Consider the following 27,918-nt stretch of genomic DNA (forward strand, 5'->3'; position numbering starts at 1 on the left):
CCGGGTCAGGATAAGGCTGTCCCGGGGCCGCCGACACCCGCTCCCGCCCTTCCCAGGCCGAGGCGCCTCTTTTCCCGTCTCGGCGCCCCCCCCACCGCTCCGCCCCCGAGTCGCCCCCGCCCGCCCCTTCCTTCCACTGACGCAGTCCGTGCCGCACCAGCTCTAACATGGCGGCGAGGCGCTGAGAGCGCGGGGCGACGCGGGCCGCCAGCGGGGTGAGTGCCGCCGCCGCGCTCGCCACGCGGCCGGTCGAGAGCAGCGGCCCGTGCTGCGGCGGGGGCTCGAGGGGGCGGAGGTCGCGGGGCCTGAGCCGCGGGCGGGAGGCAGTGGCGGCGCCCGCGCCTGCATCCTTCTCCCGCCCCCCGCGCGCGCACCCGTCTCGCACGCGCGCCTCTTTCCCGCGCACACGCGCCTCTGTCCCGCGCGCGCCCCGCGCAGGCCCGGCCGGGCCGGAGCGCCCAGCGCTGCCCCGAGGGGCGCCCCGGCACCCCGAAGAGCGCGGCCCGAGGGCGGCGGGAGCGGCCTGGGGCTGCCCGCCCGCAGCAGGGCCAGCCCGGGGCCTGCTCGGTGCCTGCTCGGGGGTTTGAATGAGTCCTCCCTCCTCTAGAGGAAGGAACCGGGCTGTCTGCGTGCCACATGTTCTCCCCGCTGCAGGCCTCTCCTAGGGAAGCGGAGCCTCCAGGAGCTGCCGTGGCTGGCGGGAGGGTCCTCCGCCTCTCTCCCGTCAGCATTTCCTAAGACGCCTAACAAGTTTCACGCTCGTTTTGTTTGCAGCCACGACCAGACTATGAAGTACAGTGTGAATGTGATTGCATTTGGAGTCATTGAGGAGGCTTTGAAGGAGGGAGGCTTAGGAGAAGTAGTAGTGCCAGGACAAGGAGTAACAGTTTTAAGCTAGAAGAGGAGAGATTTGGATTAGATATGAGGAAGAAACTTTTTCCAGTGAGGGTGGTGAGGCACTGGCCCAGAGAAGTCGTGGCTGCCCCATCCCTGGAGGTGTTCAAGGCCAGGTTGGATGAGGCTTTCAACAAGCTGATCCAGTGGGAGATGTTACTGCCCATGGTGGTGGCGCTGGAACTGGATGATCTTTAAGGTTCCAAACTGTTCTATGATTCTGTGATTTAAACTGTGGACAGGATACCTACTGAACTGCTGAACATTGCCTTACAATTCAGTCGCAATTGTAAAAGTATTTTCCATAACAGTGATAAAGAATTCACTTTTGCTTGATGTCTAATGTTTGACTCATTAATTATATCTTAGTAATCATCTGAGACCTGTTTAAAGAGGAACATGAAACACTTCTTTTGCACAGTTTCCTAGCATGTATCTTTTCTTCTGAGAGAATGTTTTGTTTTTCATGGTTTTGTTCTATATTGCCAGCAGAAGAAGGTGTTCTTTGGACAGGGATAAATGTGTTCAGTTTTGGTTGTTTTTTTTTGTTTGTTTGTTTTATCTTTTTTTCTGCCATTTTGTTTAACTATTCCCATTTGTTAATGCATTAGGGCCAGAATGACTCAAATTTTTAGGTGCTACCATGATAAAAATATGGAATTTCTACATGATTTATGAAACAGTTTATCTAAACTCACAGAGCTTGGTTTATCAGCTTTTATGAAGGTCTTGGAAAATGCCTAGTTTCCTACATGTGAAGTAGATCTGAAGGGGAACATATAGAGGATACCAACATAATTATCCTTTGAGAGCGCTCTATGGGACTGTATGCCTTATAAAGACTTCCCATTTTTCCGGTCCCCTTCTGTGAAACAAACATTTTTTTTTTTAAGTTAGCTAAGCAATCATCAAGCTGTTATCAAATGAAGGGGTATTTTTTTTTTTTCCCTTAGGATTTCAGAAAATCTGTGGATTATGAGGGAATTTGGAGTGAAAAATACGTACTGCAATGGAGGCTTCTGCTCTGCTGCAGCATGATGCCTCCATTACCACTTGTCTCCTCCATGGCATGTGCATTTAGGAGCCAACTTCCGTTTGGAAGCAGAGTCAGTGAGTGCCAGGGAGCAGATCTGGCCATCTTCTAATGGAGTGCAGTTTAGGTAGGAGGCTGAGATGTGGCAGGGAAGGGATCTAGAGCTAAAGTAGTAGAGAAAGGAGGAGAATGTGTAAACAAAAGATTATGGAACAAGCTTTTTTGTTATAGTTGGCAAATATGGGTTAGTGTTAAGAACTATATCTTCTTCTGTTGCATGGTCTTGCCTTATTCTCATCTTCAGTAGCAGGAGTAGGAACAGATTCCAGTTCTGAAATTTAGTTTTGGGATGCTAATGGATAAGGCTCTTGCCCTTTAAAAGCTTTTTTCCCTTTCATACAATGCTAAAAATTGCCTAAAATAGTGTTTTAATGTGAGAGTGGTGAGGCACTGGAACAGCTTGGCCAGAGAAGTTGTGGATGCCTCATTCCTGGAGGTGTTTTCAAGGCCATGTTGGATGAGGAGCAAGGCATCCCTGCCTGTGGCAGGGGGATTGAAACTAGATGATCTGTAAGGTCCTTTCCAACCCAAACCATTCAATGACTCTATGATATGTTTTAGAATATAAGTTGTGTTTTCAGGGCTATTGTATTCCACTTTCTGGTTATGAGTAGTAGAATCAAAATGGATGTGTCTCTTTGCTGCTTGTGAGGGAGCAGTGAAATCAGGGCAGGTGCACAAACCTGGTAGAAAACACGTGTATTTATTTCACAAGTCTTAACAGGGGAAATAAAAAAAGTACTTTCTGCATAAATTAGGGAGTAGAAACAACTACCTTTTCAAAACAAAGCTTTTTACTTTCTATTGACAAGAATTTGGTTAGAGATTTTAACATACGTCTATTTCATTGTAGGAGTCTCCTAGGAAAACAAAACAAAGGGCACAGTCTAATAGGAACTTGTATTTCTGTTTAAATAGTTTAAGAGAAAGTTACTACCTTCTCAGCTGAATTTGATTCTCTTAGCTGAAATGTTATAACTCTGTGTGTATTCTTTGTTAGGGCAAGATGACAAAATTCATGTTAATAATTGCAGAAGTCATACTGGAAGTGATGGAAGTAAACTGTGTGGTGCAGTAGTGTTTGAATTATTTACTTCTAACATAGAGTATTTAGTCACAACCTATTTGGGGATGGTATTTTCTTAAATCTCCCTAAGAGAATAGCAGGCTCTTGCCTCCTGTCCATGGAAGAGAGTGGTTGATATTGCCATTAGAATGGCCAGATCTGCTTCCTGGCGCTCACTGACTCTGCTTCCAAATGGAAGTTGGCTCCTAAATGCACATGCCATGAAGGAGACAAGTGAAATCTCTTAATTGGATTTCTTTTTTAGGGGGGGAAATGTGCTGTGTCAGTAGTCCTTGAAAGACTTGTAGCGTTATTCTAGAGAAGCATGGAAAGTGATGTCCATCACTTTTTGCCTGCAGAAATGTTAAATCTCTTTTATCATTGGGGTTTTCCTTCTGAAAGCCGTTAGAAGATGCAGTCAGGTTGAAAACCTGTAATGTGTGATTTCTGATCATGAGTAGAAAGTCTTCCTGCGTAAGTTTCATAGACTTGTGTAGAACACAAACGCAGCATCCAAAGCTTGAAACATGTTCAGGTGTAGTGCTTTATTTCTAAGTCTGCTGACAACAAACATCCTGTACTGCTGGTTAGAAAAATGAAAAAAAAAAAAAAAATTCCTTAATTGTCATTGCTGCTAGTTTAGAGTTGTTTGATGTTTCACTATCACAGAGGAAAAGATGACAGCGTTTGGGGAAAATGCTGATGGAATGGTGGAGGTTGAGGGTTGGGCTGGTTGGATTTTTGTTGTTCACACCTTCAGGATCATCGTAACACAGCTGGAAGCTCTGACATGGCAGTGGAGCTAGGAACAAAATTTCATGTCTCCCATTTCACTGTTATAAATTCATTTCCAGTTTACTTCACACTGGAACGAACATACAACGCTTTTAGTCTATGGCTCCACCATCACTTTAAGCTGATACGTGCTGCTGCCAAATCTTTTCTTGGACGTGGGAGGGAAGGGTGTGTTTTAGGCAGCTAAGCAGGCACCTGTATGAAAGCTGAATGTATCAGCCCTCCATTCCAGTATCAGCTGATATTTATATTGTCTTCAAGTGACTGGAAGCCCAGCGTTAGCAAATGTGATATATATTCTGTATTCACTTTGTGCATTTGCATTTTCTGGACTCAAAGTTTCGCTTGAAAAATGTGTTTCTAAAGATTCCAGATGGCTTTCTTTGCAATATAAATCAATGTAGCTTTCCTTTCATGCGTTTGTAGATGGCCTGAAACAAAATGCTAGGAATGTGAATTTATTTATTGTTCACTTCCTTTGGACATTGAATGAAGACCAATGCAGAAGACATTTGTTTCCTTGCATCAATTTACAGTTATAAAGGCAAGATCAAGTAGAAGTTAAAAATAGGGAAGAGCTGATGATGACAGAAAGACTTGAAGGAACAGGGTACTATATCTATTTTTTTTTCCTATGGAATACATCTTTGCTCTAAATCTCTTCTGTCCTGTGCATGGACTGAAACAAGTAGTCCAGTGACCTGTTCAGCATAGTTACAAATAAAGGTGGATTTTTCCCCCTCATAAAGTGAGGAAATACTGCTGTATTGCTGCTTGCCGTCAGCTTTTGAGATGCATGACACATCAATACTTCAGTTGGTGTGCATCTCTGAGTGCTTTTGAGCACATTTCAGGCAAAAGGAGATAGTTTCTATTCAACAGTATTATTACCAGATCCTTGCTAGCACAGGTAATGTGGAAAAGAATTTCCCAAGAGATATCTTTAAGCATATCAACACATATGGGTGATCTCTGGCAGAGAGATGTTTGTGAAAAGTTTAAAATATTTTTTTCCATTGCCACAGATAATTTTGAAGGAGAACAGCTGGCTGCAGCCTGGCCATGAATCGGCCAGCTTTATCCTGCAAATATTTGAACGAAACAAGGAGGCTGATGGAGGTTTATAGGGATGGGAACCCTGACACAGCTGGTGATGCATCTGTTGTAGATGCAGCTGTTCTGACAAGACTGAATATTTTTAGTGTATTTGTCAATAAACACAAACATACTCTAAGCTGAAATGTAATTCTGCTTTCAGAAATAAAATCAGTCAGGCCTCTTTTTCTTAGATGTACTGAAGTGGGTTTGTTTTGGTTGGTGGGTTTGTGTGGGTTTTTTTGGTGTAATTTCTACTTAGACTTAGTAAGAGGCTCCTTTAAACAGGAGGTGGCTGAGAATGATGAATGGTATTTCAGGATAGTGCTTGGGTTGTTATATTGTTCTTTCTTATAGAATCTTGAAAGGAAGGAATGAGCTGACTTCTCAAGATTGTCCTTCTGCGTAGCATGTTTTTGTGTGCATGTGTAGTAACCATCTTTTGGATAGAATTTAAAATCCTGTTCCCATCCCTAGTAAAATTCTATCAAGTTCGCAATTATAAATGCAAAGTATTGTTGGTTAAGAGTATTTGCATTCTAATTGAAAATAAATTTGAAGAAGTAAATGCACAAGCCTTGTAAACTCTACTGTTACTTGACATATCAGTCTATTGAGCTTTACTCATAATTTTCTGACTTTATTCTTGGTATTTCCAAATTGGTTTTCTTTCCTGGTTCTGTGTTTAACATTCATACACAATGTACCTGCTTTTAATACAGCCAAGTTTTAAATGATCGGTATGTACAAGATTGTGTATTAAATACTACCTGAGTTGAAGTTAAGAGTTTATGGATCATTTGTAACTCGGTAGTTTTACCTCTAACACGTCAGGAGGTCTGTCTGAAGTAGTAACTGTGCAAAGGATACTTAAGTATATTGGGGGGGAACTGCTCACTGGACTTGTAGGTAGGATAAATGTCACTGACTTTAGCCTGGTTTACTAGGCAGCATCAGCTCAAAGATTTGATGTATTTATTTGGCCTGGTGTTGTCATGTCAGGGTGTTCATACTGACCCTGACCAGTTGACAGAACTGCTATTGAGAACCGAGTGCAGGCAGTATTTAGAGGATGTAATTGGAGGGTTTGGGTAAAGTGCAAGGAACATTGGAAGTAACATTCCAAACAGGGACTAAACTTCACTTTCTCCATGGTTCATGAGACAATGTAGAGGTAGAAAAATAGCAAACTGGCGAATATAGGGATTTAGGCAAATTCTTTTTCTTCTTTCTCTCTCCCACCCTGTGCTCTATGTAACAGTTAGAATTTGACTGATCTAGGTGTATTGATGTCTATTTTGCGATTTAACTTCAGTCATTATCAATGTTGGAAATAAAAATTGTCATATATTAAGATAGTTTGCATTTATTTTGGCTGAAATATTGTATATAAATATTAAGGCATACCTTTGCATTTCTTGAGCAGATTGCCTGTAAAGCAGGAGTTAAATCCATCCTCACTCAAGCTCCATAGCTAAGTGTTTAAAGTTTCGGTACAATCGATTGATGGTTTTGGTTTCTAGATGTCTCAGCTCAGTCAAAAATGTCAGTTCTACAACCAAACAATATTTATTGTAGCATTTATTGAGAGGTTTCCTAGGAAAAAATCCACTCCCCCACCGCCCAGCTCCATGCAGCTGTGTCGTGTCTCTTCTATGGCTGACAGTGCGAGTTGGGTGTCCCCTTGTCCACGCTGCCACCAGAGTGTGTGCAGCAGCCAGCTGAGCTGGTCAGCCTTCTCTTACCCAACAACATGACAGTTCTCAGCTGCAGGTGTTTTCTCTATTACTTTCTCTGCCTGGGGCTTCAGTTTGTTGTATGGTACTGGAAGAGAACTGGTCGTTCAGGGACAGGAGCAAGCAGACTGAGGCAAGCCTGCTGCTTTTGAGTCTCCGGCTGGTGTGAGTTAATGTATTCGTTATACAGCTAAGAGGATGTCTAGTGAGATTCTGTGTGTTTGCAAAGTCTGTCAAGCTAAAAATCACATGAATGATAAACGACTGAGTGGTGTTTAATTTGAATCAGTCCTGCATTGTTCTTATGACTTTCACTGTGTAACCTTGGCAAAACGTTAGGAGTGACACTGAGCTCAAGTAGAGAGAATATAGACTAACATGATTACACTGCTGTCTCTTGGTTTCTTATTGCCTCTTGTTCATATGCTGAGAGTGACAGATGGTGACAATTGAATTTTTCAAGGCTCTTCTGTGACACAGCAATGAATGAAGCTCTAGGAGAGATGTATGCAGTATGTCTGCTAGATCCGAGTGGTGCTTTCTGGCAATAAAAAATAATTAGAACTGAAAATTTATGGATTATATTCCAGGTACCTGCAGTCTTTCGAATCCTTTTGCTGTCATTGTTTTATCCCTCTCTCTGAAGTAATTTAAGGAGTGGGGCTTCAGAAAAGGAAAATAATGTCGTGATTATACGTAACGTTGGAAGGCTGGAGATGCAAATGGGATTAAGACATTGCTTGATACACAAAAATAAAGGGGTTTATTTACTCAAAGATAAGGGAAAAGTTGCATTAAAATTCTTGATAGTTAATAATATGCGTTGGAAAAGATCCTTAAGATCATTGAGTCAAACTGTAAACTGAATATGGTGAAGTCCACCACTAAACCATATCCCTAAGCACCATCTCTACATATTTTTCAAATGCCTCCAGGGATGGTGGCTCAGGAGAGATAAGCAATTGGATAAAAGGAAAAGAAACAATTAAAAAAAGATAATTTCACTGAGCAGTAATTGTGGAAGAGCTACATCTTGGTATTTTTATCATGTAGAGTAGTTTGAATCCTAATTAAAGCAGCTCCTGGTAACTTCAGTGACAGAGAGCCAAGAAATATATTCCCAAGAAATTGAATGCTAAAGTCTTAACATGACAATATGTTGGTGATCTGTGAAGTTGTAACCATCATAAGTTATTTTCTACTCTTTGACCATTCTATTTGTAGCAAAGGGTCTGGTATTTCCAAAGGTACCCCTGCATGCCTTGTGCAGTTATTATTCGCATGTAGCAGTTAAGTTCGCCTTTCTGTGCTCCTAGACAAGTGGTGTATTCTGTTGAGCAGCTACAGTTCATGGCCCAGATAGTTAATAGTAACTGAGGTGAACTGCACTGCGCTGTGGACTGTAGCAGCTGATGTGTTCATGAGGACAGGAGCCCTGACCTGAAGCTGGTAACCCTGACCAGAGGGGTGGGTTGGCATGTGGATATGGCAGCCTCCTCAGCCACTAATGCTGACCCTGATGGGGATTGCAAATTAATCTTTTTAAGCAGTTGCAAAAAGTTGTTTGATGGCACTCAAGTTGTTTGGTCTCAAACCTGATTTTTTTTTTTCCTTTTATTATATGTACTTATTTTACCTAGGATATAGTGTTCTAGCAGCAGACAGCTTAGGTGGTTGCCTTATACCATCTGGATAGCAAGAAGACTTCAAGCTTTATTATCCCCATATCTTACATTTTCTTGTTGTATTTCCCCATCTGAAGTATGGTGCTCAAATTTCGTACTCTTGCAGCAACCAGGAATATAATCCCTCATTTGGGTCTACAAAAAAATGAAAATTACCTAAAACACTTTGCATTTCCTGAACCTTTTAAAGTGTTTATTTGGTTTTTTGAAGGTTTTCTGCGGTTTTTGTTCTCTTTGTAATATCTGGTGCATTGACTTACACATAGTTTCACTACACAAAAGGAAAAACTAAATTCTATTTTTATTACTTACAGCATTTATATTTTTGAAGCCATGGGAGTAAAGGTGCAGAGACCTCGTTGCTTTTTTGACATAGCCATCAACAATGTACCTGGTAAGAAAAATTATCCATTCAGTAACATGCTATTTATATAAGATGAGTATATATTTATATAAGATATATAAATAGAAGTATATAAGATATATAAATATATTTTTGTATATTATATATATAAGTATATATTTGTATAAGATGAGTATCTTTGTAATAAGTACTGCTTTTCTTTTTTTTTTTTTCCTAGCTGGAAGAGTGGTCTTTGAACTATTCTCAGATGTGTGTCCAAAGACATGTGAGAATTTTCGCTGCCTTTGCACCGGTTTGTAGATTTTTAATTTTATTTATAATTCTAATGTAATACCATGTTAGCTAATTTGATATCTGTGTTATTGTCCCTGACATTTTCTTAGGTGTAGCAATAAGTACATAAAGCATTAGTTCTTGGTATCTCCAGAGATTTAGCTGATTTCTCATATGCGCAGTTGTAGCTTTGGCTTAGTATGGTGCAGGGAGTATATACTAATCAACTTTAAATACAGACGCAGTAAGCTGATTTTCTGTTACTAGCAGAGATATTACTGTTCACGTTATATAACATCCAGTGTTGAAAGGTAGCCAGTAGGAGGTCAACCATGCAGACTTGCTCTTCAGTCTTCTGATACATTGAGATATTTTGAAAGGTATTGCCAGTATTCATTAGGGGGTTTTTTAGTTTTAATTTCTCTTCATTGTTGGAGACTGGTGATTACCATTTGTATTGGCATTCAGGTTATTTCTTGAATAAAATTGAGATGATTTTCTCCTCGAAGCGTTTCCAAGCAGAATTATTGTCTTGTAGATTGCATGCTTTTGTTGAAAATGTTGACAGTATAGCAAAACTTAAATTTATTACCACAAGAATAATTTTGTGAATACAGAAACAGCTTACATACTTTTCAGCATTTTCTGCTTCTTTTCCTCCTAGCTCTGTTGTTTTTCGGGTCGAGGCTCTGTAGCTGTTAGTACTGGATCACTCAGCAGTACTAATATGATCTGAATCAGGTGTGAGTGCATAATTACATTCATGTCAATTTAGCTATAGCACTTAGTGTGCCATTCCTGATGACTGCAGGAGTGTAGGTATTACCTGAGCTGATGTGGTTTACTGGCACAGAATCAGAGTATCAAAATTTGTTAACAAATTTGAACTTTAGGGTGATGCTTTTTAATAGATTGAGTGTGTTATCATGGGCGTGTGGCATTGTTGATCTGCTGTCAACTGTCCAAAGTCAGATTATTGCATAAAAATTAATTCAAATTTTGTTTTCCTTACTCATTTTTTTTCATCCAGTTTTGAGAAGTTTATGCTGTTTTCTTAAAACGGGGATCAACAGCTTTGTGTTTTCCTGGCATACATCCATTAAGCATATGCCGAGTTAGTGGAACAGCTTCACATTTATCAAGGTTCATATCAGGTGTTTTTTTCTAGCTAGTTAGATTAATATGGAGGCACCAGGCTCTTACAGATAAGTTCAAAGGCAGCTAAACCTGCCAGTTTAATAGCTCCGAATAAGATCGTGGGAAGATAGAATCTAGGGGTTTGTCAGTGCTGAGAGGAAGAGATAATTTTCCTTGCAACATACACTGAGTACTCCATACTGGAAAGGTTGGCTCTGCAATTCACAGGACCCACCGTGAGCTGTTTGTCTCGCTAAGTCAGCAGATACCGTGTCTGTTTGAGGGAAGCAGGGAAAATAGATTAGTGCTTCAGCTAAACCAGAGAGTCTGCTTGTTGGTCTTGAGCACTAGAGCTGAGATAAGGGAGGAACATGGCAGGTGTAATCACGAGCAAGGGAGGGAATGAGGTTCCTTCTCCTTCCCCCTGCCTCCTTTTGTAACGAGTTTTTATGGTACCTTAGCCTTGCCATATTGTAACTGATGATCTGAGTGTTTCTTACATGCTTCTGAGCAACGCAAGTTGTCTTAAACCTAAATGGGCAGTTTAGTTTCAGTCAAATCTGTGTGGAAGAGACCAGAGTTGTGCTCTCATGTCAGCAAAGAGTTGTTTTGGTATGACTGTAGAGGCAGAAGGTAGTTTCTGCTCTGCTCTCTTAAACGTACTTCCTTATTAGTATTACAGGTATGTCTCTGCCTCAGAAGCTAATTTTTTAAAGCTTGGCAGGTTGTTTTGGTTAAGTGCTTATGTAGCACTCTTTTGTAATAAAGATTCTACAGGTGCAGAGAGTAAATTTGTTTTTTCGTTACTCCTCTTCTCCTTTAGGTGAAAAGGGTACAGGAAAATCCACGCAAAAGCCATTGCATTACAAAAGTTGTCTGTTTCACAGGGTTGTGAAAGATTTTATGATCCAAGGAGGTGACTTCAGTGAAGGTATGATGTGAATCTTCGAAGGAAACTTTAATGCTTATGTAATAGAATATTACAGGAGTTCTGTGCAGCATCATTTACTTAATCAGTTATTCTGTGATCCAACTGCTTTTTTTTCCTCTTTTATGAGTAAGAACCTTTACATGAAAACGTACATAATAAACTTAATGTGTGTGTGCACATACTTTTGCTCCATTGTCTCAGTACACAGAGTGCTAAGAACTTTGAATAGGAAGTTTAAATGTGAGGGTAAAATATCTGCTGCTGCAGTGTAAAGGAAAAAGGGAGACAATTGCAGAATACAGTGGAGAATACTTGTTTTCCGAGTTTGCTTTGGGACTGAAAAGATGCATCTTGATATTCTTTCCCTATCTTGAAGAATAATGTAAGTAACTTGGATGCAGTTAGATCAGTGTTTTATACTATGAAGCACCTTCCCATAACGTGACTGTTAATCACTACAGGAAGTTGTAATTTTCACTTTTCCTCTTTAAAGGAAATGGCAGGGGAGGAGAATCCATTTATGGTGGCTTTTTTGAAGGTAAGAGTTTTATCAGTCTGCTCTATTTTGGTATTACTATAAGCAATTGCCTCTACATTCTATAGTCTCTGTTCTGTAAATCTGAACTCCATGCTTTTATTAAGATTGTCTGGTCTTAGAGGCCTTTGACTGTCCAGTTTAAATTCCTTTGTTTTACTTTTAAGATGCAAGCCTTTTTAATTAATCAAAAATAAATCCAAACTCCTTTGTGTTTCTGTTTTCCTACATGTACATTTTTGACTGTTTTTAAACATACTCTTTTGTCTTTAGCAGCTAGCTAAAAGTTGGGAATTGCCTTTTCTTCTAGTGAAAAGGAGAAAGGCATGATAGTTGGGTTTCCTTGCAAGTGTTTATGTAAAAGAAAGCATAAAGCCTTGCTTTCCTGAATCCAAGAGGAATCGATGATAAAGAGGTCATCAGTTTTCTCACGGTCACCTTTTTTTTCTTTTCAGTCAGTGTTGCAGAAGTTGTTCCTCTTCTGCACTCCAGTGTGGACAAACACCAACTGAGAAACAGTGTATAGTAGAGCATCTCTGTGATTGTTGGACCAGTTTCTCTATCACACCTAAACCCCTGTGATGGCTTGCTGCCGCCAGCAGGAGTGGTTATGCTTCTCCCTCCTCCCTGCCACTTTTCTTTTAGTATTGGTTCTTGTCTGAGCTTGCAGCAATCAAAAGAATAGTTTATTTATTTAGGTAGGGCTAGGCTGCAATTTTGTATCAAACCTTGAGTTGAATCAATAGTTTGCAACTGCCAGAAGTGAGAGGAGATCTTGCCTTGCAATCTCAGATCAAACTTTCAGCTGATTCAACTTGCTGAAATGCCCAAAGACTATTAAAGCAAAGAAAAGCATTTATTTCCATCTTAGTGTGTGGACCCGATTTGATAGTTTGGCAAGCATCAGAACCAGCACTACTGAGTAACTGGCTTTGGGCAAATCTATGGTTGGCTAATCATAATGGCCAGCTTGATAAGTTCACATGTGTCTTACAAACAGAAGTTGTTTGGAGTTGCTATCAAAATACTCCTTTTTTTGTTTGTTTGTTTTGTTTTCCTCAGGCTATAAACAGCTATTCTTGTTGCATTGTTTAGAATGGTAGGAATAATATTAAAAATAGTTATAATTTAAAATCTATTTTTAATACAACTTTTTATTGACGTGACAGGCAGTTGTATTGAGTAAGATTGAGTTTACTCGGATTGTAGCATTTATTGAGGCATATGCGATATATTCAAAGTAACTGAAAACACTTTCTTTAGATGAAAGCTTTGCTGTAAAGCACAACAAAGAATTTCTCCTTTCAATGGCCAACCGAGGGAAAGATACAAATGGTTCACAGTTCTTCATGTAAGTATTGTACTGTCCTGAAATGTGTGTGTGGTTTGCCATTTGTGAGCTGTAAAGTTAATCCTTTTACATATTGAAGACTAGCTCTTAAGCAGACCCAAAGCTGATAATTTTTTTTAAAGTTTCATGAAAGTAGCCATTTTCCTAATGCCCTGTTTACAGAGGCAGTTTTCAGTAGCTGTGTTCTGATTTGGGCAATAAAGCAAACCTGTTAGTTCCTTGTAGAACTCTAACCACTGTCTTCTAATGAGTGTTGTCTGGAGGAAGAAAACCAGCCCTAGGCATTCTGAAAAGTAGTAGGATTTTTGTGTTGCAAAATAACTTTCCAATGAAGTCTTATTTACAGTTAAAATTTAAATTCTTAAAATACATGGCAGTAGACTCTTCTTAAATCTATCTACTGTAAACATTCTTGAAATACATCGTTCTTACCCGTGTTTCAAGGGATTGACATGGTGATTTGTGGATGTTGCCCACCACTAGACCTGTATGCGAGAATTTCTAACTAACTGGTCATTACTGTTATTATCCCAGTTGTTGACTTCTGCCATGGCTGATGTCTTTGTGCCTTAGTAATGCTGGTGTAGGGGAAAGCTGAGAGAAAGTTCTATGTCAAATAATCTGTACATACAGATGTTTTTTCTTCCTTCGATTTCTGCTCATTTTCTAATGCGTAGAAGGTTATTTGCAGTTTTTCTGCTCTGCGATGGTTGGCTTGGTTTTTACATCTGTTCCTGATAGTATGTATATAAGTTAATAAATAGAACACTTACTATATCCTGCCTGAGGATGCTGTCTAAAAATGTGTGTGGTTTTGTTTTTTCAGTAAAATGTAATAAAGTAATGAATTTAATAGGTAGTTTAATGTATAATACATTGAATACTTTTAACTGCACATTAACTTATAATAATATATATTGGTTTTATTCAATTTCATTAGTTCACTTAAAATAACTTCCATTTTCACATGTGTATATGACAGACTTCAAATGCTGACTGGTTTTCACTGATACTGACTTTGTTTTTCTCTTTCAATTAAAATCTGGAAACAACAGAACAACTAAACCTACACCTCACTTAGATGGGTAAATATTTTTTATCTTCTTACGTTTGTTTGGGAACTGCCTGGAGAAAATGAAATATTAAGAATTCTTCTTACTTTTGTTTAAAATCTTCAGACATCATGTTGTTTTTGGACAAGTCATCTCAGGTCAGGAAGTTGTGAGAGAAATAGAAAATCAGAAAACGGATGCATCCAGTAAACCATATGCCGAAGTACGCATACTGAGTTGTGGAGAGTTGATTCCAAAATCCAAAGGTAAGGTTGCACTGTGCATTTACATAGATGCAAACTGTGAGGTGATTTTGCTCATTTTCTTCCCTGTTGCTTGCTTATAAAAATACTTAATTATGATAGATGGAGGGGCAATTGGTGAACAGGTGAATAACATTGCAATACAGTTTGTCTTCTAGAAAACTTAAAACATATGGATGCAGAGGATGGTAAAGAAACATCATTTATGCTCTCTTCAAAGCTTCTTCTGCCTTAGATTTCTTTATACTAGCTAAACTTTAGTACAGAGCTGGCAAGCGCTTTGTGTTAAGGTTGATGGCAGTCTGGCTTCATTTGATAGCTGCTACTTTTTGCAGGTATTGAACTTTTTTCATGTTTCCTTCAGATAATTCTTCTGAACAGGCACTTAGAGTAGAAAAGCCTGGAATTACACTTTAGCAGATATCCTTTTTAAGTTACTGTATGCTACATTTCTAAACAGGAAAATGATAGAACTTGCCTGCCTTTCTGGAAGGGATGCCCTATTCTGCCATTCCAGAGCTGAACATCATAGTGGAGATTGGATTCTAGTTACAAAATAAGGCTCAGGCTAAGATGTTGCTGTCATTCTGAAGAAACTCATTAGAGGAAACCTAGGATTCATGTTTGGTAGGAACTTGGGTAGGCATCATCATGCTTTTTCATTCATAGCACCTTCTGCTGATACATACTGTGAAGGGTTACACCAAGAATGTTGAAGCATATGACTAGATTAATGGTTTGTTTCTTTGGCCTAAGGAAAAGACAGGCATTCAAACTTGAGCTTCATGGGTTTTGTACTTCTTTTTGATGGAATTCCGTGTTGATCTGTTGTGATGTCTAGCAGAATGACTTTGGAGTTTGAAGTGATCTCTTCAATACTTCAGTATTCCAAACAAAGTTGTCTTATGGCTCCTGACTTTGCAAAGGTTCTAGAGCTTCTTAGATTAACTCGTAGGCCACTCTGTGTGTTAGGACTCAGGAGTGTGGTATCTGTAAGAAAATGCACAGATTCAAAAAGAAAATAAAACAATACAGATACAGAATGGATGAAGCCTGTGGGTGAGATGACCACTGTACATATGTGTTCTTGGTTTGCCACACTCCATTTTTTAGTCTGCTTTGGAACACTTGACATTGAATGGGTAAATGAAAATTTTGGCACTGAACAGTCCTATGGTTTAAAGGCATTAGGCAGGGCTTTAAAGTACTTAGCAAAAGAATAAATAAAACACAAGGGTTTTTTTTTTCTTTAACTTCGCCTAAAAGAGGATAAGCTTTTGCAAAGATCTGACTGTCTGGCCCTGCCCATTTGCCTGTGTTGGGGTTCTTCTCTGCCTTAGTGTTGCTGGGATCCTGAGGACTCTTGTTTCCTGTAGCTGGCCTAGTGTGCCATGGAGGAAAATTGATGGCAGAATGATGGGAAATCCCACTCGGCTGATTGTAAGGCACAGTACTAGATGATGGTGGGCAGCAGGAGTTTTTGGAGAGCAAGAGGCCTTAGGCACTGGGATGGGGCAGGCGGAGAGCAGAGCCGAGTCTGGGGAGAGTCTACATGTCCCTGTAGACTCATTCCTCATGCAAGCATGCTTTCTGCAATTAAGGCAGATCATGACTGCCTTCATAATTCAGCAAAGAACAAGATTGTAATTAGGTCATTTTATGAGTACAATTCCTTTAAAAAAAAAAAATCAGTACAAATTGTCGAGCACTGATACAAAGTTACACATTTAGGAGTCATGAAATATCTACAGGATAAGAGCAGTCTTAGAAATTAGTAGTTCTGATAAGTCACGTCTTACCTAGACTTCTGGTGATCCTCCCTCTCTGCTTTTCTTACCCATTCAACCCCGAGAGTACCTAGAGGCTTATTAGCGCCTTTCTACAAACTGATTGCTAACAGTTCTTTCAGACTTTTCTGTTACAAAGTAGTTTTTTCTTTTCCTAGTGAGCTGGCAACACCTATAGGCTGTTCTGGCTTCTGCTGAAACTGTTCAAAGAGAAGCTGGAGGTGCCTTTCTGCCCTTGTGTGTTATTTTGGGTGGGGGTGTTTTTCTTTTTCTTTCTCTCTTTTTCTGCTGTTGCAGTTGTGTGGTAGGATGGTTGTCTACAAAAACATCTGTGTCTGCAGGCATTTGTAATATTGGACTCCTCACAGTAACAGTGCCTTTGAGGACTTGATTACTGTGTGTAATTTTCCTTGAAAGAAACAGTGGGCCCTTAATCAAGTGGTTATTAGGAACCCATGGCAAATAATTGAAAGGAGATGCTTATGAAATAGGAAAAAAAAAACACCTGGTACTCTGAAAAGCAAGGTGATTGAACACTGGAAAAAATTGTCAGGGAAAATGTGTCCCGAATTAAAAGGACCCTCTCTTTGGAAACTGCTGTAGTCCAGCAGGGGTGATTGGAGGGTAACTATCTGAATGTCACTGCTGTGAATTATAGCAGGAGATCATCTGTTCTGGCTTCCATGCCAAAACCCAGCAGCTTTCTGGACAAGTCACTTCATTTCAAGTCCAGGGCTCTGATGTTGCATGGCTAATGTAAGATGTGCTACAGTCCATGGCAAGCTGAGATGCAGAGTGTGCTTGGCTGTGCCGTGCAGCGTGATCATGTAATTCATGAAGTCTGGCAAATACTATAGGTAATAGTGAATGGAGTAGGAAGTGATAGATCTATTTCAGCAGCAGTCATAAGTTGAAATCTGATCCTGAAGTGATGAGCTGGAACAGTTGGACTGTAAATAGAAGTCCATTTATTTCCCACTGACCTTCATGCTGCAGGATTGGTTTCACTTGTTGTGATTGGTAATTGGCCAGCACAAGGTTGGTTCAGTATTCAAAATAGCATTTGCTGCCGGACAGAGATAGTTAGATGTCACCAGAAAGTACATCCAAAACTTCTTGCCAGGTATTCTGTCCTTGCTGTGTAAACAATTCTAGGCTTTTTGGTTTTTTTGTTGGCTTTTTATTGTGTGGGGGTTTGTTTTTTTTCTCTGCCACGTGATTTCCCAAATGCATCTGCCATTGATGTTGTTTGCTGCATGTTAAGAACCACATCATGTTTGTTGAGGTGTTTGCTCACTAACTCACCTCCATTTCTATCTATTACTTACTCACTTTACAGTAATAACTATAACATACTTAAACAAGAATATTACAAGATTGCAGATAAAATTGTCACAGATCGGTTTTGACACACTTAGATGCAGGAGGGAGAAAACAGAGAAAATAACTACATTTACTGATGCCTTGTTCAGACGTTTTTGAAGTTAGGCTTGGAGAAATCTTATTTTGCCTGAAGGTGTGCAGGAAACAGTGTAGTGTGCTATAGTGGTTTTTTGAATGAGCCAAACCCAGAAGTGTTGAATAGGTAAGAAGTACTTGAAAGTGTCTTGGGACTTTCAATTCACTTTTTTAGTACTTTTTGTGTTCTTTGTATTTACAGTGCAGGTGAGATTCCTCTCCTTGTTTGGGGATTACCAGGCCTGTAAGACACCAGGCTTCCTTGACTGAAATGAATTTGGAAAATGTTCAGTTTTCTTCTATAAATATGTACTTGTTACACTCTGTGAATGTATATCTATTAAGACAATCTAAAATTGATACAAAATAGTGTAGAGACTTTTTATTAAATATAGTACTTTAATAGGTACAACAATCAAAAGTTTGAGAACAGAGACCAGGTATCCTGGTCTGGGCTAACAAGGGAAGTAGAAAATATAGCGAGACCTGTCTTTTTACAAGCATTTTGCAAGAAGCTCTGGAAACACCTGCTGAGAACCAGCTGATTTCGATCAGCAGGTTGCCCTAAATGGGTAAGACAGCTGGCTAGTTGATGTTGCACCCAGAAGTGACCAGAAGACCAATATAAGCTGTGAAGCTTATATTAAACGCATAGAAAACACCATGAAAAATGTCACAGTAAAAGTCATACCAGTGTGACTTTTGTCTGTGATGCTGATCTGAAAAATTAATGCAGTTTAGTATAATGAGATTAACTTCATCCACTGTACCAGTGTGGGGATTCGGGAATGTTAGACAGAGAAAAAGGTTGTCCATAAAGAGTATGACCACAAAGAGAAGCCAAGATGCCATACTTGATTGTTTCTGCTGAGGTTTTTCTGTACTGCGTATCTGATCCACTGTTACCTGAATTAAGCCCCAGCTGGCTTGCTGTCAGCCAGAGCTTTTTGTCTCAGCCAAGACTTTTGGAAGCAAGTCACTTCACTGCATCACTGTGAAGAGGAAATCTTTCGCCACTGTGTATAGCACTGCGTTCTGAATGGGAGGCCTGACAGAGTAGGATACTGGATTGCTACAAAAGATTTGTGGCTTACATAGATGATCTGATGTTATCAGCAAATACTTTGCTGAAGATAAAGAACAACTGCATTATCTTTAATTGTACATGTTGTCAGGGAAACATTGGAATGATGCTGATGGTTGCTGGTTGATCTAGAACATCAACACATCACAGTTTACAGCCAGAAGGTGTTCGGAGCAAGACATAATAGATGAGAGGATGGATTGATGAGAGTAAAATATGACAGCTCTATGTATTTGAGATTCCACTGTTCTACATTCAATAACTGTATACAGAGCGAAAGCTAATATTTAGAAATGATGGTATGAATGAGAGCTTAACTGTTGCTTTTCTGAGAAATGCTGACTCTCTTCTCCTTTAGTAGCCCATAATTGTCTCTCTCTGCAGTTGGGATAGTAGATCCATGTTAACTTTACTACTCTAAAACATACGTAGTTATGTCCAGTTTCCAAGAGGCAACATGAAGTTCCCATTGAACAACATCTATCAAAAAGAAGCTGCCAGAAGTGTAACTAGAAATGCGTTTCGGGCAAATATGGATCCATCCTCAGTGACTTTTTCTAGCCCAAGTGAGAATTTTTTTTTCCCATGAAAACTGAAGTTGGTAGGAAGTACTCACTTAGTATTACAAATAATACTTCCTTAAGTATTGTAATGAGACTCATTATCCCCATGACTCACCTTTAGTCTCTGACCAGTTTTGCAAGGAATTTTATGGAAGTTTTATTGCTTTTGATCATCCTTGAAAAACTGCTGCCTCTCGTCATGCAGTTTTGCAAAAATGAGATCAAGTTAGTGTTGAATTTGAGAATTTCCACACTGAGCTCACATGGTTGCAGTTTCAGGTACCTGCTGCGAACTCTCAAGAGTCAGTCAGCTCAGTAATACCTGCTAAGCAGTCCAAGAACCTAATACTGATAATTACAAAAACCAATACACCGCTCCATTTGATTCTGCTTCCACTTGTAAGTGTGGTGTGTGAACAGAGATTGCTAGCAGGGATTTCTGAAGTGGAATTTTTCTTCCCATGTGTACAAAATGGAGGCCATTCATAAGTAAAAAGCTGTTTAATAACCTGTATATCTTTGAAGTTCCTGAAATCCCTTATCTTCTGACACTTGACTTATTGTAACACTGAAAAGGACTTCCTTTCTGCACAGCAAGGACAAAAATTATCTGATAGGAAAGTTACAATGTAATTTTACCTCTTCTTTTCTGGAGGAGTTTCTCAAATTACCTGCCATAATTATTTTATAACAATGACTGATACATAATAGCTAAGTACAAATTGCATGATCTTGTTGGGCACACATGGAAGCCAGTAGAATAAATACTTGGCTAGACTAAACAGTTGAAATCCTGTCTGTACTAGGAAAGGAAAAAATATTCAGGGAGACATCTTTGTTTTCTGCTATGTGAAAACATTGTGTTGGCTGTGTATATGTACTAGCTGCGGCTGGGATAGAGTTAATTTTCTTCATAGTAGCTCGTGCTGGGCTGTGTTTTGGATTTGCCCTGAAAACAGTGTTGATAACAGGGATGTTTTAGTTACCAGGCAGTGCTGACACAGACCAAGGCCTTTCCTGCTTCTTGCCCCACCTGAGCAGCATGAGGGGCACAAGGGGCTGGGAGGGAGCACAGCCGGGGCAGCTGACCCCAGCTGACCACAGGGGTGTTGCCTACCCTATGATGTCATGCTCAGCATGGTGGGGAAGAAGGAAGGGGGGGGCGTTCAGTGTGATGGCATTTGTCTTCCCAAATAATCATTATCTGTGATGGAGCCTTGCTTTTCTGGATACACTTGAACACCCGCCTGCTGGTGGGAAGTAGCAAATGAATTCCTTGTTTGATTCTGCTTGTGTGCAGCTCTTGCTTTACCTGTTCAACTGTCTTTATCTCAACCCATGAGTTCCTCCACTTTCAGTCTTCCAATTCTCTCCTCTATCCCAGCTGAGGAGGGAAGTGAGTGAGCAGCTCTGTCATGCTTAGTTGCCAGCTGGGGTTAACCACGGTGGTCTGAATAGTTTGCAGATGCCAACACGCTGTGTAGTCATGGTCCTATCTTTGGTGTTTTCCCTTACCTGTTTTGTGCAGAAGAGCAGGGGGTGAGAGCTTGTGTTTGAAGTATTTGTATGTTTATGTAGGTCAGGTAATACCTCTGGAGGCCGGGAACTCTTTGGACAGAGCAAGCTATTAAAAGCTTTGCAAAATAGGCTCATGCTTCCAGCTAGGATGCATACTTAGTTTTAAAGTGCATTTCCATCTGTGATCTGAAGCTTATTCTAAGGTCTTAACAGAGGTTCTCCTAAAATACAGTTTGTTTGCTGTGAGGAGGAAACAGGCTGTTTGGACATCAGTATTTGTGTTTGGTATAGTTTTCTTCTATTTAAAGGTGAAGGTTCTGTTCCTTCTGCCTGTGGCTATTGTGTATTGTACAATGAATGATGGGCTATCCATGTAATTTGCAATGGCAAAGTAAAAGTAACATTTGATGCTAATTAAAAAAGTAAACTACAGCAGTCCGAAGACAACCAGTATGCTTTTCTGGTTTTCTGGATAGAGCCTTTAATTTTCTAGACAATAGCCTGACGTGAATTTCATAACACATTTGAAGACTATTGATACCATTTAATTGACTTATGTGAAGCATCATAACACAGAAGCTTAAACTTACTTTAGTGAAGTCCTTTTTTAATATTACCTTTTTTATCATATGTATTTTTTTCTGAAGTTAGTGTGACCATGAAATAACTTGCATCACTTTTAATAGTTTAAGTAGGTCTCAGATCAGTTAAAGGGCATAAAAAGGTGTGTTTGCTCTTGGTTTATTTCCTGTCAGACTAATATCAGATTACCAGTAAACTCTTGATTTTCATCCAGCAGCCACACAAGAAATGGTAAAATATATATTTGGGACTAGTCTGCTCTTTAGCTGGGTTCCTTTTCATACCAGATGGTTAGGAAGCTGTTTGTATCCTTCTTCAACTAAAAAAAACACCAACAAAACAACAAACCAAAGAAAGAAACCAAATGAAAAAAAAAAAAACCAAACAATATGAATTGGAGGACTAGGATTGTTCTCTGAGCTTGATTTTACGTATCAGGAAGGTTGGTTGTTTGAATTTTCCTTCTGAGCAAAATTCAGTGAGTAATCAGTTTAGTCTATGCCACTTACCTTCTGTTTCAGAACTTCTCTGGTTTGTTTCTCAGATTTTCCATGAAGTCAGGTTAAACCTGAAGCCTAATAAATTTTTTTATAAATGCTTTTTAAATACATTCTAAATAGTTCTTCATGTGTACTTACTGTTGTATAAAACATAATCTGTAAATTTACACTGTTCTATAAGTTCTTGACAGTTTAAACTTGATACTTTAGAACTTTGTAAATAAAAAGCGTTGGAAATTTCTTATGTATTTTTAGACATGTCCTTTATTGTACTTGTGAAAAAGAGTGTTTTCTCCAAAATTTCAATTTGTTCTTAAGTATTCGGATAAAGTAATCTCATGACACAGTTATAAGGAGTTCAGGCAGATAATAGGTTGATTTTTCTGAGATTTATTTAGAAGTGTTTTGATATTAAAATGTCTTTGCTATACTGACTTAAAGCCAAGAAAGAAGAAAAGAAAAGACACAAGTCGTCTTCCTCATCCAGTGACTCGGAAAGTTCAAGTGATTCCGAATCATCTTCTGATTCATCATCGGATTCTGAGAGTGCTTCAGAAGAGAAATCTAAAAAACGAAAAAAGAAACACAAGAAAAATTCCAAGAAACATAAGAAAGAAAAGAAAAAGAGAAAGAAAAGCAAGAAAAGGTCAGTTTTAAGATTTGTTTTGTGTCATTACACGTCCACCATGCAGTACCATTTTCTTGTCCTAAAACTACAGCATACTGTTCTGTAACTTGTGAAGTAGGTATTTTCAAGTTTTGGAGACTATTGGTTTCTTTCCGCAAGCTTAATTTTTTTTGATGTGATGGCAAAGGACGGTATCCTTATGCCTGCGTGCTACAGCTTCTGAAGGAGTGAAGGAACAGACTAAGATTTAATGTATATTTAATGGCTTGAAAACTTGCAGGAGTGCTTGGTTTGAAATGTGTGGTGATAGCTTGTTTTCCCTGAATTCATTTTTGTACAATTCAGTTTAAATTATGTGCAGTGGGACTTACAAGAATGTTGTATGCAGGAATGAAAGCAAAACTAAACAAAAATTAACAAAGTTAATGATGTTCTGTCTGCCTGATATGCCAGATTCACTGGAAGATAAGACTCAAAAGGCACTCTTGCTTCTGGAGATGTTATTTTTAGTCTAATAGTTTTGCTTCTAGTTCAGTGTGTTATAACAAGTTGTGTCAGTGCGCGGCACATTTCTCTAAGCTAGCAGGAAAGCCTAAGAAATGTTTGCTTAGGGCAGTGCTGCCTAAACTTTCTTCCTGTGGGACTAAGCCCACTTCACCTGTGTTTGTTAGTACCAACTGCTTAGAATTACAGTAGTTTGCAGCCAGTTATATGTGCTAGTGTAAAATATGAATTTGACTCTCCTGAGGGTGTTTTTAAAAGAAAATACATTTTTTAAAAAGCTGTATCTGAACAGAGTAAATGTATGTTGAGTGTTGCACCGTTGGAATTCATAGATAAAAAATATTGGTAAGAAATCTGCTGCAATTGTACATTTTGGAGCAAAGATACCAGGAGGGGAGGGAGATACTGCTTCTGAAATAGCTTTGTTTCCTGAGTTTCTCATGGGAGCTATGTGTATGGAACTAAGAGAATTTCTGAATTATTTAAATAGATTGAAAAGTCTTCCCTCATCCGAATAACTCACTTGAAATATAAATACTTTTTTATTTATTTAAAAATAAAGCTCATCTAGTGAAAGTGAAGATGAAAACCCTGAAGCACAGCCATTGTCTACTGTCCGTCCTGAAGAAATTCCTCCTGTACCTGAAAATCGGTTCCTCATGAGGAAAAGTCCTCCTAAAGCAGATGAGAAAGAAAAAGAGAGGAAAAGCAGAGAGAAGGAAAGAGAAAGGTAATTTATCTCTGTGAGTCTGACAGCACACTGGCAGAGGTATGGTCATGTTACTGTTTTAGGACTCTAATGTTAAGTGAGAACTTTCCCTATTAAACAGTTCCGTGTTGCGAGCCCTGCTGGATGAAAAATGGATTTTTTTCAGTTTATTGGCAACTGTTTTCTTTGTCCTAGAACAAGGGGTTAGTCTGAAAATTGTTTCAGTCAATGAAAAATTTAAAACTATGTAAAGTAGTTTTACATAAAGTAGAATGTATCCTAAATGAAGTTGCAACTTATTGGAACTACCCAATCTGATTCTGTAATTTATTTTCTTTCAAAGAAGGATAAACCTGAAAATCTTGTAAAATGTTTTGTGGTCACAAAATCTGAAGTTTTTACTGCGTGGTTGTTACTGGCTGCACTACTAATGAAATGTAAAATTAAATGTGTGATTTCATTTAGTTTAATTTCTGAAGAGGTTTTAAGTTCAGGATTTTTTTCTCTTCTGTCTTTGATGTTATAAACAATATTACTTTTTTTGCAATTATTTTTAGTAATCTATCGAATTCACAGTCAACGTATCAGAGGAGGCTTTTGGTGACCAGGTCTGGCAGGAAAATAAAAGGGAGAGGGCCAAGGGTAAGTGTTTACAGTGTGTTCCCCCGAATAAACCAGATGGTAGCACAGTCTCACAGCCGGTGTTGTGAAACTGATTTTGTTAGGATGATTGATTTTAGGAGGAGGATTTGTGGTGCATTGTAGTTGGTTTGGGGACTGAAACTTGAGGGAAGATCATATTAATTTAAACAAGGAAAATCAGATAAATTTCCTGTTTGCGTATGGAATTGAGGCTTTCTTTGTGTTACTGTATCACTGAAAGGGTGCTAGTGAACACCAGAACCAGAACATTGTCACTGCCTGGAATGCAGGGAAGACTCCTCCCCCTTTTGGCAGGGGAGAGTGTCCGATTGGTTCTTCTGACTGTGAAGCCCTGTGCTGTGCGCTGCCCGTGGCACACGTTTCTGGTAACAAAAATCTGTCCCACAAATCTTTAGTAAAAACCTCAAAGAAAAACTGTGAAGTACTGTCTTCGTGTTGCTCGTCAAAGCCAAGAATTTTCATTATTAGAAAAGTGGGCTACGTTTGTGCTAATTAAAAGCAACAGAGGACCTCTCAGCAGAGTACAAAAATCCTGAGATAGAAGTTACCTTAAAAAGTTAATTCGTTACACTAGCCGAATGTCAAAAATATTTTTAAGATAATAACTTGTCAATGTAAACTTGGTGTCTGTGTGTGAAGTGCCAGGTGCTCGGTAGAATCGACTACCAGCGGTAAAAATCCTCAGCATGTGAAATCCACACTTGGACTCAATTTTTTCTTTTTTCACTTCAAGCGTTATCGGACACCTTCGAGATCCAGGTCAAGAGATCGATTCAGACGCAGTGAAACTCCTCCACATTGGAGGCAAGAAATGCAAAGAGCTCAAAGAATGCGAGTGTCTAGCGGAGAAAGATGGATAAAAGGGGACAAGTAAGATTATTTCTTTTTGGACTATATGCACTGACTTTTTTAATATATCAAAAGTAAGAACTGTCATCTTAGATGTTCAATTACAGTTGTGGCCGAGGAAACAGGACACTGACTTGGTTATCCCATTACTTAACTCTGTCTGATTTTAATCATGCTACTGTAAATATAGTTATTAATATAGCTAACCTAATGTGATTTAAGTCTCAGTCGTGAAGCTGTTTCACTTCTGAGTTAATTTTTCAGAGTGGAGGGGATTCAAAATATTTTTAAAATTGTATTTTTCTCTCTCCAAGGAGTGAAGTAAATGAAAACAAGAAAGATAATCAAAAAAGCCCTGGAAGAGGAAGAGAGAGAAAAATATCAGACCACAGACAAGCTTCTGAAAGTCCAAGCAGAAGAGGGGAAAAAGAAAAGAAAAAAGATCACAAATCCAGCAGTAAAGACAGGGAGACAAGAAGGAACTCGGAAAAAGATGACAAGCATAACAAAAGCAAGGCCAAGAAAAGAGCTAAATCTAGAAGCCATAGTAAAAGCCGAGAGAAATCAAAAAGTAAAGAAAGAGACTCTAAGCACAGTAGACATGATGAAAAGAGAGTAAGGTCAAGAAGCAAAGAGAGAGACCATGAGAAAGGTAGAGAAAGAGATAAGCGCTATGATTCCAGAGGGAGAGATAAAGAAAGAAGTAGGAGCAAGGAGAGAAGTAAAAGGGCAGGGTCAAGGAGTAATGAACAAGACCATAGAAAGAGTAAAGACAGGGAGAAACGTAAGTCAAGAAGCAAAGATCGTGAGCATGCCAGAGGAAAACATAGTTCCAGCAGCAGAACAAGGGATCGAAGCAAAAGCCGAGATAGGGGTAGGCGAGGACGATCGAGGAGCAGAGACAGAGATCGCAGTAGAAGTAAGGACTACTCAAGGAATAGAGATAGAGAAACAAGACGAAGAGGAAGATCAAGAAGTCGAGAAAGGAGAGGTACACCAGATAAATACAGAGGAAGAGAAAACAGGAGGAGGAGAGAATCAAGGAGCTCAGAGAGGGAGGAAAGTCAAAGCAGAAACAGAGAGAGGTATTCAAATAGAGAAAGTAGAAGCTCATATAAGAGGAATGATTCTGAAAGCCAAAGGAAGAGGCGTTCAAAAAGCCGTGAAAGTAGCAGTCCTGAATCCAGTAAAGATAAGAAGTCTAGTAGAGACCGGGATAGAAGTCCAGACTCAAAAAAGAGACCAAGTAGCAAAGAGAGGGAATCCAAAAAATCATATTCACACAACAGTAAAGAAAAGGAAAAGACCAGATCCTCAGCAGAAAAAGAAATAAACCAAAAATCAAAGAGTCAGGAAAGAGATCAAGCCCCTAGTAAGGATAAAAAGTCTGATCATGAAACAAGTCCTGGAACAGATGATGACAGGCATGGATGAGTTTGTGGACTTAATGTTTCCGTTGTCTCGAAGTTTTAGAGACATTTTGGGGAACGCCTTTTTTTAAGATGTGGACTTCAGTTTGGTCTTTTGATAATCTAAAACCTGGATCATTTGTACTGCTAAAGTTTTAATAAACTTGAAATGAAAAACGAATTATATGTGTAACACAGTGTGCTATGTTTTGGATATTTCATGGGTTTATGTATCCTCCTTGTGTGCTAGCCGCTAGAAAGGTAGTTTCTGTGCCACAGTTTTTTTACCTGGTGCACTTAATTTAGTGCAAACACTGCCTGTGCAGAAGCTTGTTTCATGTTTAAAGAAGAAAGCTGCAATACTGTGTGTCATCTTAGAGCTAGGAGAATGTTGCAAGGTGTCCATCACTCCAGTGCTGTTGCTACATCTGTATTTCAGTAGGTATAAACAGTAAGGAAATCAATTTATAGAGGAAAATTGTTTTTGGTTTTTTGTAATGACGAATTAATTTAAGTAAAGCTTAGCTATTTCTGCTGCTGTCACTGCCAACAGTAGAATTTGTTCATGCTGTCATCAGTGTTTGGGAGTTTTTTCTTTGTCCAAAAAAAAAAAATGAAGTGCTTACCAGTGTAATCTTTTCCCCCGTAATCTCCTTTTTCTGTTCTGTGCTTTCACGTTTGTCTACTGGAGAAAATTCAGCTTGGAAGCTTCAGACTGCCCTGCCTCAGTTGCTAATTAATGGCTGCACAGAGATCATAGAATAGAATCATAGAATCACTATGTTGGAAGGGACCCCCTGGGTCACTGAGTCCAACCATTCCTAACACTCCCTAAACCATGTCCCTCAGCAGCTCATCCACCTGTTCCTTAAACACCTCCAGAGATGGTGACTCCACCCCCTCCCTGGGCAGCCTCTGCCAGTGCCCAGTGACCCTTTCTGTGAAGAATTTTTTTCTGATATCCAGCCTGAACCTCCCCTGGCGGAGCTTGAGGCCATTCCCCCTTGTCCTGTCCCCTGTCACTTGGGAGAAGAGGCCAGCTCCCTCCTCTCCACAACCTCCTTTCAGGTGGTTGTAGAGAGCAATAAGGTCTCCCCTCAGCCTCCTCTTCTCCAGGCTAAACAACCCCAGCTCTCTCAGCCGCTCCTCGTGAGACTTGTTCTCCAGCCCCTCACCAGCTTCGTTGCTCTTCTCTGGACACGCTCCAGAGCCTCAACATCCTTCTTGTGGTGAGGGGCCAGAACTGAACACAGTACTCAAGGTGCAGTCTCACCAGTGCCGAGTACAGAGGGAGAATAACCTCCCTGGACCTGCTGGTCACGCTGTTTCTGATACAAGCCAAGACGCCATTGGCCTTCTTGGCCACCTGGGCACACTGCTGGCTCATGTTCAGT

At 39.6% G+C, this 27,918-nt stretch overlaps 1 protein-coding gene across 1 annotated transcript; it reads left to right on the forward strand.

Annotated features, from left to right (window-relative positions):
- Positions 1–15: 15 nt before the first annotated feature.
- Positions 16–27,682, forward strand: PPIG (peptidylprolyl isomerase G). Its single transcript, XM_054069904.1, has 13 exons — positions 16–215; positions 8,679–8,758; positions 8,946–9,020; positions 10,962–11,069; positions 11,563–11,607; positions 12,868–12,955; positions 14,011–14,040; positions 14,134–14,273; positions 22,204–22,408; positions 23,457–23,624; positions 24,161–24,245; positions 25,000–25,136; positions 25,430–27,682. The coding sequence occupies exons 2-13, from the start codon at positions 8,698–8,700 to the stop codon at positions 26,547–26,549; spliced, it is 2,262 nt and encodes a 753-aa protein (XP_053925879.1). The 5' UTR covers positions 16–215; positions 8,679–8,697; the 3' UTR covers positions 26,550–27,682.
- The last annotated feature ends 236 nt before the right edge of the window (positions 27,683–27,918 follow it).

This window comes from Cuculus canorus, chromosome 6 (assembly GCF_017976375.1).
Source record: "Cuculus canorus isolate bCucCan1 chromosome 6, bCucCan1.pri, whole genome shotgun sequence".
Taxonomy (NCBI): Eukaryota; Metazoa; Chordata; class Aves; order Cuculiformes; family Cuculidae; genus Cuculus; species Cuculus canorus.